The sequence below is a fragment of the Taudactylus pleione genome, unplaced genomic scaffold (assembly GCF_031769625.1).
Source record: "Taudactylus pleione unplaced genomic scaffold, aTauple2 ptg000536l, whole genome shotgun sequence".
Classification (NCBI taxonomy): domain Eukaryota; kingdom Metazoa; phylum Chordata; class Amphibia; order Anura; family Myobatrachidae; genus Taudactylus; species Taudactylus pleione.
Genome location: NW_028284938.1, coordinates 3,374,316 through 3,387,151, shown reverse-complemented (window position 1 = coordinate 3,387,151; position 12,836 = coordinate 3,374,316). Strand labels below are relative to the sequence as shown.

Here is a 12,836-nt window from a genome sequence, read left to right as displayed (position 1 = left end):
GTAAGTGGAGACCTTTAGTACATAACAATGTTAAGCTTGATACACAGTGTTCCTGATGTTGTCTATTTTTTTTCACAGGAGACAGTGGATACCCTTGCATGTCCTGGCTGCTCACTCCTTATTTGGCTCCCACACCAGGGCCACAAAGTGCGTATAATTCCGCACTTACAGCCACCAGGCAAGTGGTGGAGCGCTGTATCGGCCTTTTAAAAGGCCGATTCAGATGCCTCCACCGCTCTGGTGGCGAGCTCATGTATGTGCCGGATATGGTGTCTAAAATTGTGGTCCTGTGTGGGATATTTCACAACATTGCCATAAGGAGTGGTGTCCCAATGCAGCCAGAGGATGCCTTACCTGAGGATGGCCCCCCCGAGGTTGGTCGGAGGTCAGTATGTGGGGGGGCCATACGCGATGATGTTGTGGCCAGATTTTTTAGGTAAGTTGTAACAAAACTACAGTGTTTATACCTAATGTGTTTGTGTTTGTTTGCGAACATCTAATTTTGTGTTTTTTTTCTCACCATCTTCTGTTTGTTCACATAATCTTTGGCACTCCAACGCTCACTACTTCCTGCTACCCTTACCAAACCTGGATCTGGTCCTTTTGGGCATATATTCTGGAACCCATATCGCAACGCCATGTTTGTGGAATCATGTTGGCATGGTCCTTCGTCAACCAGTTCTTGATTTTTTGTTTTTATTTAATTATTTCTTGGTATGTGTTGTATTTGAATTTATCACTGTGTTCTTTTTTTGGGAGTGACCACTTTGTTTTCTCTGTTATGTTGTGAATAAATGTTTGGAGAGTGAAATGGTCTTCCTTTTTTGGGACGTTAACAGCAAGTGTAACCAGGTTAACACAAGTTACATTTGACTAAGGGGTAGTCCAGTACTGACGCCAGTTGAGCTAAACTGAAATGTTTTCAGCTTCCCAACCCACACCAAAAGGAAGCCTGGCCCAACCTTGGGATTTGTAAGATTGGCCTAAGCAGCTTGCGCACCAACTAGGAACCTGTAAAATGTAGAAATATGTAATTGACACTACACCCAAAAAGGGAAATGACATTGTTACTGTTATGTGTTTCTTGTGTCTGTTTGACATACAAAGACAAAACACAATCTAACTTTTAAAAAAGGGAAATCCTTGCGGGAACAGTCTACTTATGTCAGGCTAAACTATCTTGGTTTTGGATTTAAAAAAATGAGCCAGAACGGATATTTGTATGAAAAAATTTATTTTGAAAAGTTAACAAAAATAAAAAAACTACTGGCGAAGGAGGCCAGACAGCCGGTCGAGGGCCACAAGAATGCCAATTACATGTTGGCGCATCTGGCCAACACTATCCGACACCTCTTGCCGACGCCTCTGTTCCTCTGTGGGTGAGAAAAGTGTGTGGGTTAATACAACAATAGGGAATCCACATTAAAAAAACAAAAACACAACGAAATCACTCCTAAACTTAAAAAAAAATAAAAAAAAGGGGGTGCTGCCAAAAATACAAGGCCTATGTACAAATTCCCACAGGTGTGATATGTGTATGTTGAAATCACCAGGAAGAGGTAAAGGCAAACTGCGAAATCACCAAAAGTCAAGCCACAAAAACACAAAGAAAGGCACGACACATGATTACATACAAACAGTTTGTGCTTTAAAAAAAAACAAAATAAAAACATACCGGGAGCCAAAACGGGAGCTCCGGAAATGCCTCCATGATCCTCCTCGGAGGATCCGTCATTCCCCAAAGAATGGGGAGGAGTTATGATGGACTCCGGGGAGGGGGTAATTGGAAGAGGGGTGATTGGAGGAGAGGGGGAAGTGGGACGGAGGGGAAGGAGGCCCGACATTTCCGGGAGAGGGTCTGGGAAGGATGGGGAGGAGTGGGGAATAGGGGAAAGATTTGGGGTGGAGTGTTGGCTGGGGGTTGGGGATAGTGGCCGGGAACGCCGTCTGGACGGACGGTGACGGCGGAGTCTTGGCTGTCCCCCTAAAATATGTCAAAGAAATTGCGGTTAGTTTATGGACAAATCCGGGGACCAAAACTAAAAAAAAAACACAACCCAAAAAATAAGCCAAATAGGAGTAGAATGAATAAATCAGAAATAGAGGGAAAACATGCACACGCAGATATGAGTACAAATAATAAATAGGACAGACAAGAAAACATGCACACGCAGATATGAGTACAAATAATAAATAGGACAGACAGGAAAACATGCACACGCAGATATGAGTACAAATAATAAATAGGACAGACAGGAAAACATGCACACGCAGATATGAGTACAAATAATAAATAGGACAGACAGGAAAACATGCACACGCAGTTTGCCCCACAAACACAAACATGAAAAGCACAATACATAACACTTACTTTCCAGTATCTGCATGCGAAAGCATGCCAGCAAGCGGGGCGTTCGCCGTTGCAGGTCGGACCACCTGCGCTCCAGCTGCCCGATGTTGCGGCGTGAGCCGAAGGACCGCAGGCGGGACCGTGCCTCCGCATACGCGGAGCGCTTCTGCCGGTTGGTGATGGGTGGAGGCTGGCTGGTGATCCGGCGATCCATGACCTCCGTAAGCACCAGCAGCTCGCGCCTGGTGAATGCGGAGGCTCTCATGATGGCAATGGTGTTTTTCTTAAAAATCATTTTTGATAAAGTGTGTAAAAATTTTCTGATTGGCTAATGTATTTTGGAAATTAACAGGAGCAATTTTATTGGTTAGTGTATGAGTCATGTGTTCGACAGGGCCAGAAATCTCTGGAGAGTTATGATAGGCTTGATGCAGTGACATGCGTAAGCAAATTTAAATAAAGAAATGAACCCAGGGAAATATGCGGGGATCCACAGCAATAGAACAATTGTTTAATTGTGGTTCACATGTTTTTTGAACAATAAAAGCGAATGTTTCATCCGTACGTATTCTGCGGGTAAACACAAACACGGACAAGAGTAAAGTTTGTGTTGAAAAAAAACAAACAATTAAGCTAATTGATACATTGATTGGCATGATACGATTGATGGAGGTAGGCAGAATAAAGGAGCAGGTAATCGACATCTGACAAGGCCACTTCCTGTTTATACTTGTGCGTGCGTTCCTTTCAAGCCATTTCGGGGATGTACGCTCGCTATTTCGTACGCTCGTTAGTTAGAGGAGGGGTCGTCAGAGTTTAGGGAGGAATTTTAGATGCGAACGAAAATACGAGCGAGCCATTGAATTTAAATATTTTTGTACGTACGCCTAACGTACGTGCGCCCGCTTGCGAGTGGGTCTGAATGAGGGCCATGGTGTGGTATTTCAACACATTTATTCCAACGTACACCATAAACATATACGTACTATATTAAAAAATTCACAAAACATACACATTAGTGTACCTGAGGTGTATACTCCACATGTGTAAAACCAAATATCATTCAGAAATTCAGAAGACTTTTAGTTCCTATTTTAGAAAAATTGGGGAATTACCAGAAGTCCCTCTTATAAGGGCCCATAGAAATAAAGGTGGAGGCCTCCGGATGACCTCTTCCAGGGATCCTTATCAGGGGGTCACTTTGGCACGCTCCCACTTAATGATGATCCAGAAAAACGTAACCATGGGACATATAGATGGCATAAAGTTGAAGGCTCCGGAACCTCGCACTCAGCTCCCTTATGGCCACGGCTGTCCAGTTTCCCCTCCAAAGCTATCCAGAATGGTGTGGTACTCCTGTCACAAGTCAACGCATATAGAGCAACGTTCTTCCTCAGGATGTCTACTCGCAGCTAAGTGGGTGTAACTTGGCAGCAACCGGACGTTCGGATGCAAATCCGTTCAGGTAATGATGGCGACTGCTCTCTCAAATGTATGTATAGGGGTAGTACAACCACAAAGATCCAGTTGACTGAATGCAGGCGGAAAATCATAGCTATTTTCATGGATGCAATGCGGCCTCTTCCCACGGTACTCCGAATCCAGCACTAAAACTTTATTTTTATGAAGAAAAAATCAAAAACTGTAGTAAAGGTATTTCATGCACAAGTTATTATGGTAATGGTCTAGATTTAGGTAACCAAGAAAACATTGGACTCCACTCTTTTTTTTAATGAATATTTTTACGCTCTTGCAATTGTTGGAAATGACATGTAGTCAGGAAGCCGGCGGTCGACATGCCGACCGCCGAAATCCCGACAGTGAAAGCCCGGCATGGGACTAAAGATAGCCGTCTAAATACCGCCGCCTATCATTAGCCCCATGCTGAAATTGCGATGCCAGGCATACCAGACGTAGGTAAGCCGGGCGTCGGGAGCTCTTAGCCGTGGGGGAGGTTTGGTTTAGGGACTCCAGGGGTGACTTAGGGTTAGGCACTCCCTGGGAGAGTTAGGCTAGGGGAAGGGGGGGTTAGGCTCCACCGAGGGGAGGTTAGGTTTAGGCACCCCCCCGGGAGGGTTAGGGTTAGGCTAGGGGAAGGGGTGGTTAGGGTTAGGCACTAGGGGGGGAGGTTAGGGTTAGGAACCACAAAGGGAGGGTTAGTGGGGGAGAGGGGAGGGTTAGGTTACTTACTTACCCTAGGTGGGATCTTCATCTGCCGGCCTTCCGGCGTCGGGATTTAATCCGCCGGCCTTAGATCCGGCGGTGTTGCATACCGATTCCTTTGGAAATAACTTGTTTTTTAGTCCTTTTTTCTTTTTTGGGAAAACTTTGGATTTTCTTTTGGTTGTAGAAATATCCTTTTATTTTATTGGGCATTATAGGGCCGATACAGTATTTACCACCACATAAATAAAATGCGCTCTGAAAAAAACCCATGTTGAGCAACTTGCATATGCAAGATTTGTCATGGCTAGCAAAATGCACCTCCTTACTCCAGCAGACAGCAGCTGTAAATGCGTTTAAAATACGACCGGAAGTGTGGCTTCACATGCGCATTACAGTACATGGTAGGACAGTGTAATCCATAGATAATAAAGTTGCAGAGAGCATGTAAAATTAAAATAGAACTAGACGCAATTGAAATGTTTTCATGTACACTATAATAAACATATTAGCCTTTCCCTTTTCACGCTGACTTAGGTCTGCAAACCGATCGCACGTTTCACTTTAAACCTGCGAATAGACTGCAGCAGGTGTGTTCTCCCTATTGCCTGATAATCACCAGACAGTAACACCCTTATGAGACAAGACAATGCGGCGCTCCCTTTTGGTATTGTGTTATATCTTGTTCATTGTCATTCCAAAGTGATTCCTGTAATATGCAAAATTTCCGGATAGATAGCAATGAAAAATCACGGTTTGTGAATGTCTAAATCCTCAATACTTAATGTCAGTTTCCATACGTCAAATCTCACAGGTCTTTAATAGTACAATTCTTATTACTGCGCAAATGAGTCCACCATGAAAACACTCCTCCTTTATGCAAATTGCAATGTACACATGACCTAAAAAAACCATAGGGACATTAACAGGCTCAAAAAGACACTATGTTGCATGGAGGTGGGAGTTGAAGCATTTGTAGCATTCATAGTTCTGGTTTCTCCTCTGTAGTATGAGTGTGAGTAAGTGGCCCAATAATACACTGAAGAACCAAAAGTCAAGAGATAGATGCCTAGTATTGTGTAGGGCCCCCTATAACCTGTCGAAGTGGAGCAACTTGAGGTGGCATTGATTTCACAAGTGGATGGAAGTCCTCTGTAGAGATGTTGACCCATGCTGTCTGAATAGCTTACTACAGCTTTCTGATATATGTATGTGCATTGGTGCAAATGGACCTCTGCACCTTGTCCCATAAATGCTCGATTGGGTTCATGTTTGGTGAACCTGATCGCCACACGATTTATAAGGAATGTAGTCGGCGTGCGGAATGCCGATGATCTGAATACAGGAGCCGAAATCTCGGCACAAGGGAGGAGGGTCAGGATGCGGGAGGGGGAGGTTAGGTTTATGCACTAGGGGGGGAGGGTTAGGGTAGGGATTAGGGTGAGACTTACCATTCTTACTTATGGGTGTCGGGATTCTGGCTGTCGGTATTCTGACCTGCGGCATCCCGACACCCAGGGTTTCATACCCAACCCCTACAGAATGCTCCTCAAATCAATTCTGGACAACTTGGGTCCGATGACACGGTGCATTATCCTGATGGAGTATTCCATCGTTGTGGTAGTACATGACTTCCATGAAGGGCTGCAAATCGTCATCATGCAGTGCAACATAGCAGTTCAATGGCATGTTCAGGTGGACCAGCGGAGCCAACCTATGCCACATGAACACACCCCCACGCCATTATGGAACTGCCACCAGCCTGCATTGTGTCTTGTTGACTGGGGTGCATGGCCTCGTGGAGTCTGTGCCACACCCGAACCCTACCATCAGCCAGAAACAACTGGATCTGTAATTTATCGGATAATGCCACATATTGCCAGTCCTCCAGGGTCCAATAAGAGACATAAAGGTGAGGTGCTGTGTCCGGTGTCGTCGTGATAACAGGGGCACTCTGGTGGGTCTTCTGCTCCCATATCTGATGGAATCTAATGAACGCTGCACTGACCTGCTGGCTATGTGTCTGGTACCTCCTGCATTGGATGTGATTTGAGCCAGAGTCGCTTGTCTGTTATCACAAACAATTCTTGCCAGACGACGCTGGTCACGGTCATTAAGCACCTGGTGGTAATGCCTTCCATGAGGTATTCCCAGTACATACATGACACTGTAGATAAAGGTATGTTGCTTTGGAAGTGGAATGTGCCATCCATCGGGCACTCACTATTCTGCCCCGTTTCAACTCCATAATTCACGTTGTCTTGCCATGAGCAGGCTAGCCGGTGTTCCAACTGACGTACGAGATGTCTGATTATAACTGATGCAATTGATGCAGGTCTAGGCATTTCCAAGACATCACGTCACCTACCATTGCCTTTAAATGCTGCTATCCCATGACATTTGGCACTTCAGTGTATGTATGCAGTTAAAAGCTAAATACGCTATATGTATTGTTAAAAATTGGTTTTATTACTCACAATGGAATCCCGACAACGGCTGCCTGACATGGTTGAAAATCTAAACCTAAGTACCCCAGGGGAGAGCCTAACCATATGTCCCCCCCGGGGGTGCCTAACCCTAACACCCCCTTCTCCTAGCCTAAACCTAACCTCCCGGGGGGGCTGACTAACCATATGTCCCCCCCCGGGAACCCTAAACCTAAAACGCGGCAATCCGCGCCCGGCGTCCCTTCGATTTTTATGCCGGGCGTCGGGCTCCCGGCGTTTGTCTAATGACAGGCGTCGGCATATCGACGCCTGTCCTTAGACACTTGGATTAGGTCCGCCGGCTTCCCGACTGCAAACCCTCACAATAAGCAGAAAATTATATACAGTGCACTACACACCTGAAACCAGACTAAATTAAATACATGCAAGTGTCAAAATTTCAGTGAATGGCACGTTCCCATCGCGATTCGGTGCGTTGCCTTGACTTTTAAGAGTGAAAATGTTTATAAAAAATCAAGTGTTTATCTGCTCTAGATAAATTTGGGGTACATAAAAATTACTAAGTAGATATTTGTGTCATTTAAAGGCACTTTTAAAAATGTGTTAAACACCTGTAACGCCCAACTGCAAGCTTAAATACTGTATCTTTCATGCAGCACCCCCTTATACCTGTCCAACATCTTGTAACCCATTATTTAGCAGAATGTCTCTCCAAAAATGATATGTCATTATTGGCCAAATTAAGCTAATTAAAAGATTCTAAGTGCCGAATTAATCATTAAGGAGTGTGTTTCAGTGGATCTGAACCATCCCCACATGTGTACCTTATAAAATAGGATTTTCACCTGTGCAAAAGTTCCAGAAAAAGGCACGTTAACTCCTATGGAGAAATAACGCATGTTATAATAGCATAGCTTCAAATTTGTGTCTCCTGTAAAAAGTCACATTTACACCCGTTAATGGGTTATTACGACTAATTGAATTAGGCCCAAAGTGTGCTGCAAAACTGCATGACCTTTCATTAAATTAAGACAAAATAAGTATTGTAACTCACTATGTTAAATCATTTAAAGTTGAATTGCTGAAGTTAACCTGCAGGAAGTTACTCCTCTTAATAAGGATTCACTGTACAGGAGCCAGTGAAACGTAACAAAAATACAGATTAAACCATTTTCATAGTGTAAAAGTGTAATAAGAAATGGGAAAGTGCAAAAATAACAATATACCCACAAAGGAGTGGAAAAGTGTTTGAAGAAGACTAAAAAAAACCTCTCACCTGCACTTTCTCTCTGATAAAGGGGTCTCATCAATTTAGTCACAGAAAAGCTGCTGCTCCAATCTAATATCCAAAATGGTTGGAGCAAAGTATAGACTGCAAAAGACCGAAGACTAGGAGAACATTCCTTTTTCATCATGATGGTGAAAAGCACAAGCCGAGACCTTTATCCCATTGAGAATCTGGAATTATATGCTGATATTTCGCCACCTGCTGAATTGATTGCATTTTTCTGACTAATAATGTATTGTTGATGTTATTTCACCACCTGCTGGATTAATTATATCTTAAATATATCACTATCCAGGAATAGCAAGGAAGTAACTGATGTATAAGACTTTTTATATTTGACCTTGCTACATGGACTTATTGATGTCCCAAATAATTATTTTACATAGAATTATTTGACATATACATGTATATGTGTTTTTGTTTAGTGTTTTGTGGGTCAAGTTTTTAGCTAGTATTGTGTAAAAGTTGAGGTTTAAACTACAGAAGTGTCCCCACAAAGAGGGAGTTTCTTCTTCTGTCCCTTTGATGATTAATACCTTCTAAAAGTGTTAAACCTATTCAAAGTTATGAACATATTGACATTTAACCAGAAGAACTGAAGTAGTTCATACATTGACTGCTGAAAGTAAAGATCGAAATATGCAACTGTGCACTTTTCTGATTGTAATACATTGCCTGATTTTTAAGACTAGTAAGAAAAATTTATTTTGTAATTTTCCTGAAATAACTTTGCCAATCTGCAGAATGTGTATGTTTAAGCTCTTGAGAATTTATACATGCTAGTTTTCACCTTGAGACAGAGAACAGTACCTTTTTTTTTTTTTCTTTTTTTACTTTTTTTTTCTTAATAGGTATCTAGCATTGGTGTCTGCATTAGCATCTGGAGCAGACTGGCTTTTTATACCCGAGTGTCCTCCTGAGGAGGATTGGGAAGATGTTATGTGTTCAAGACTTGGAGAAGTAAGTATTTTATAGCCAGGGTGTATGTATGTATACAGTGAGTGAGCATATACTGTATATAGAAGTAAAATTCCAATATACTCATTGAGTAATAATGTGATCAGGAACCCAATGGCCGAGATCACCTCTATCATGCTGCTGCATATGTATCCGCAACCATATTTTCCTTATATGCTTGGATTTAGTGTGCCAACACACACACACACAGATGCCAAGCGACTTATAGTCACAGCTGCATCATAGTTGCCTGCAAACCCAGCACGGGGGACATCACAAGTAAGACGCCAAGCAAACAACACAGCAATGTTGACATCATCTCATCAGTCCATACTGCTTTCACCAGGGGCTGGTAGGCTGCAAAGGAACTATAGAAAGTTGTGTAGGCAATTAGGAATGGAGATACTGGCAACAATTAATGTATGGAGGTAAATGTAATAGCCTTGGGACTGCAGGCATCAGTGAGTTCTGTGCGAGACTGCCCAAATTTTTAAAGTTGGAGTCATTTAAAATGCAAAACCAGGTTGATTTCTCATTCATCCACTAGGGAACACTGGAGCATGTACAGTACACTGAGGTATAGATGGGTGGATGAGTAGAGCCGGCACTTTAAGAATTCATTAGAATTGAAGTGGGCTCCTCCCCCTCTATACCTCACCATGCTCAGTTTAAGTTAAGTGGCCGAGAGAGCCGGACGCTTCTTGGGCTGTATCAAGCCTTTTTTTATCTTTATTTCTAAATTTGCGTGTGAGGACAGGCAGACTGCTTACTGCAGCAGTCTGCCTGCTACGTGGGAACCGCAAGGAATTGCACCGCCGTGGCTACTGCAGCCTGCGTCTAGTGACCCTGAGGGGGGGACCTTACACATGAGTCATCGGACTCCAAGAGGACCCGCCACAGTCTTCAACAGCCAGTGTCCGGGTCTTGGGCCATGGGCTAATCTTCCCTCCCTTTCATTAGAGCCTGTCCCCCCACTAATTACATTGCTAGTCGCGGGCCCCCTTATCGCGCCATTGAATTGCATAAGGTATGCTTGTACCGGGACTGGGCACGGGGCCTAGCAAGAAAGTCCCCAGACCTCTGGTTGTGCATGCTGCACACTCCAAATGTTATCCAGAATTGGGCTCTCCTACGCTTGCTGTTTGCAAGATGCTTTCAGAACACGAGCGATTGGGTCAACAAGGGGTAGCTCGCAGTGCTGCTGCAGTGTAGCACCTGTTGTTGATCCCTTCCACTTTCTTAAATCAATGAGCCCCAGTGACCTAATGGATAAGGCACTGGCCTCCTAAGCCAGGGATTGTGGATTGAAGTCCCATCTGGGGTGATGGGCTTTATTTTAACTATATCATTACTAGAGATGATCCTTTCGAACTACAGGGAAGTGGTGGTCAGCTGTGTAGTTAGTTTGTTATACTAACTCGCCTTTCCTGGGTTGATATATGTGGTATATTTGATACCCTTTGGGTGTTTTCCTGTTGTTCCTGACCCTCAGTTCTTAGACCTTGACATATTCTTATCCCGTTCTTTGTCCCCTCTTCAAATGGTGAGGGTTAACTCATTCTATTATGAGTGAACTAGTGATCCTAGCTGATGTAGTTCGCTTCCTCTCATTGAGGTCCAGTGGCTTGGGGGTCTTTGTTTTATCTGGCACCTCCAAGATAGTTATCCTGTTGGCTCTGGCTTAGCCTGACTCAGTATGGTTCACCAATCTTGGTGGTTCATGCAAATTATTTCTGCCGCTCCTAGTGGGTTAGATCTTCTAGAGCAGATTTTTGGTTTTGTCCCTTGCTCTCCTACAGTTTCCATAACAGTGTGGTTAGTGCAGCTATGCTTCTGAGGCACCAGGGTATCATTGTAGCTTCGGAAGTCTCTGTAGCTTTGTTGGGACACAGGATTGTTTTCTGCTTGTTCCATTGTCCCCTGGCCTCCAGGTGTAAACTTATGCGGTTCTTCACCGAGGGGTTTTGTTCCAAGGCGGGTTGCTGCTTTTCAGTTTTTATTGAGTTAAGTTGATGAGGACTATGTTGTTCACGGTCTTGGCTGTAGGATTTGAGTGTACAGGGTATGCACACACCTCTTTCCATGTGAGTGCTCTTTCCTGATTCCTCTCAGGGTTGACCGGTGCTCAGGAATCCTTTTCAGGCGGACCAGGTCAGCTAATTTTCGGTTTCCGCGGCTTGGTCTTTTTTCCCTTTTTTCTTCTTGTTTCTGTACTGCCGTAGGATTCTCTTGATCTGCCTGTTGTGAAGTTTTTGTTCCTCTCCTTGATCTACATCTGCTCGGTCCTTTGTTTTTGAGGGAATTATCCTTGAGGATTAGTCGTTGGCGGACAAGTTTTGACCTTCTTTTGAGTGATGCAGGTTCCTGTTTCTTCCCTGCTTCACCCAGAATGTGTGGATTCTTTTCCTGTTGGTTTCTTGTGACCACTGTCTTACGGTGGGCCCTGGGATTTAGCAGATTCTCAGCGCTTTCCCGCCCGGGAGATTCACTTTGGGATTTCCCCAGTGTATATGCTCCAGTGTCCTAGTGGATGAAGGAGAAAATAGGATTTTGGTAATTACCGATAAATACCTTTCTCTGATTGCATAGGGGACACTGGACGCCCTCCAAGTGCTTCCTTTCTGCAGTATTCTTTGGAGGGTTGTAGATGCACAGCGTTCTCTACTGCATATTGTTGTAGCTTTATTGCTACTTCGGGCCTTTGACATTTTTTCTTTGTTGGTTCCACTGGCTTCTCCTCTCTTTCCTCTGTTGTCTCTGCTCGGACTTTGTTAATCTTAACTGAGTTTGGTAGGGTATTGAAGGGGAGGAGCCAACTTCAATTCTCATTAATTATTAAAGTGCCGGCTCTACTCATCCACCCGTCTATACCCCAGTGTATATGCTCCAGTGTTCCCTATGGAATCAGAGAAACAGATTTATTGGTAAGTACCAAAATCCTATTTTTTTTCTTCAGGTTTCATAGAGTCCACGGGAACTACCTTGGGGTATGTGGTTGGAATGATCCAGGCACCAAACAGTCAAAAAGCTTTCAGCTCCCAGAATGCTCTGGTCCTCCTCCACATATACCCAGCCACAGGCATTCAGTTTTTCGTTTGGTGCGGCAGGATTCAGACGCACCTAACGGGGACTGTTCAGGGAGTCCTAAGCTTTAATTTTATGTTTTGTTAATTTTATGTTCTATTTGAGAGTTATCAGTGCTGAGCGTCTTAATATGACTCCAGCATGGCGACTCTGGCTACCTCTGCCGGTGCCGCAACACCAGTAACGTCTCTGGTGATTTTGGCAGCTCACAGCAGAGCTTGCTAGAGGCGATGCTGGGGGCCATGACTGCAACCGGACGCATGGAGATGTCAGGTAAGGCGATTCCTACGGGGAATCGTGAACGGCAGTCCTTGCTTCCGGCGCTGGAGATACACCGGAAGCCGCTGCAGTGAGGGCCTGGGGCCACCCGCTCCCCCACTAGACCACCGGGGCCTTATTGTATGATGCCGGGGATCAGCAGTAGATGCATTTTCTGCCATGAGGCCAGCGTACTGGCAGGTTGATGCAGCCTAGGGGAGGTAGGCTCTACCCCGGCAGCTCCTCCCCCGACCCAGATGCAGATCTATCAAAAGTTTTTCTCGCGTCT

General features: G+C 44.4%; 1 protein-coding gene across 3 annotated transcripts in view; it reads left to right on the top strand.

Annotated features, from left to right (window-relative positions):
- The window catches only part of PFKL (phosphofructokinase, liver type), a 238,173-nt gene that overhangs the window by 65,885 nt on the left and 159,452 nt on the right, over positions 1-12,836 (top strand). For all 3 annotated transcript variants that reach the window (XM_088451029.1, XM_088451031.1, XM_088451030.1), the window contains one exon: positions 9,100-9,208. In XM_088451029.1, coding sequence (XP_088307155.1) covers positions 9,100-9,208 — 109 coding nt within the window. The remainder of the gene's footprint in view (positions 1-9,099; positions 9,209-12,836) is intronic.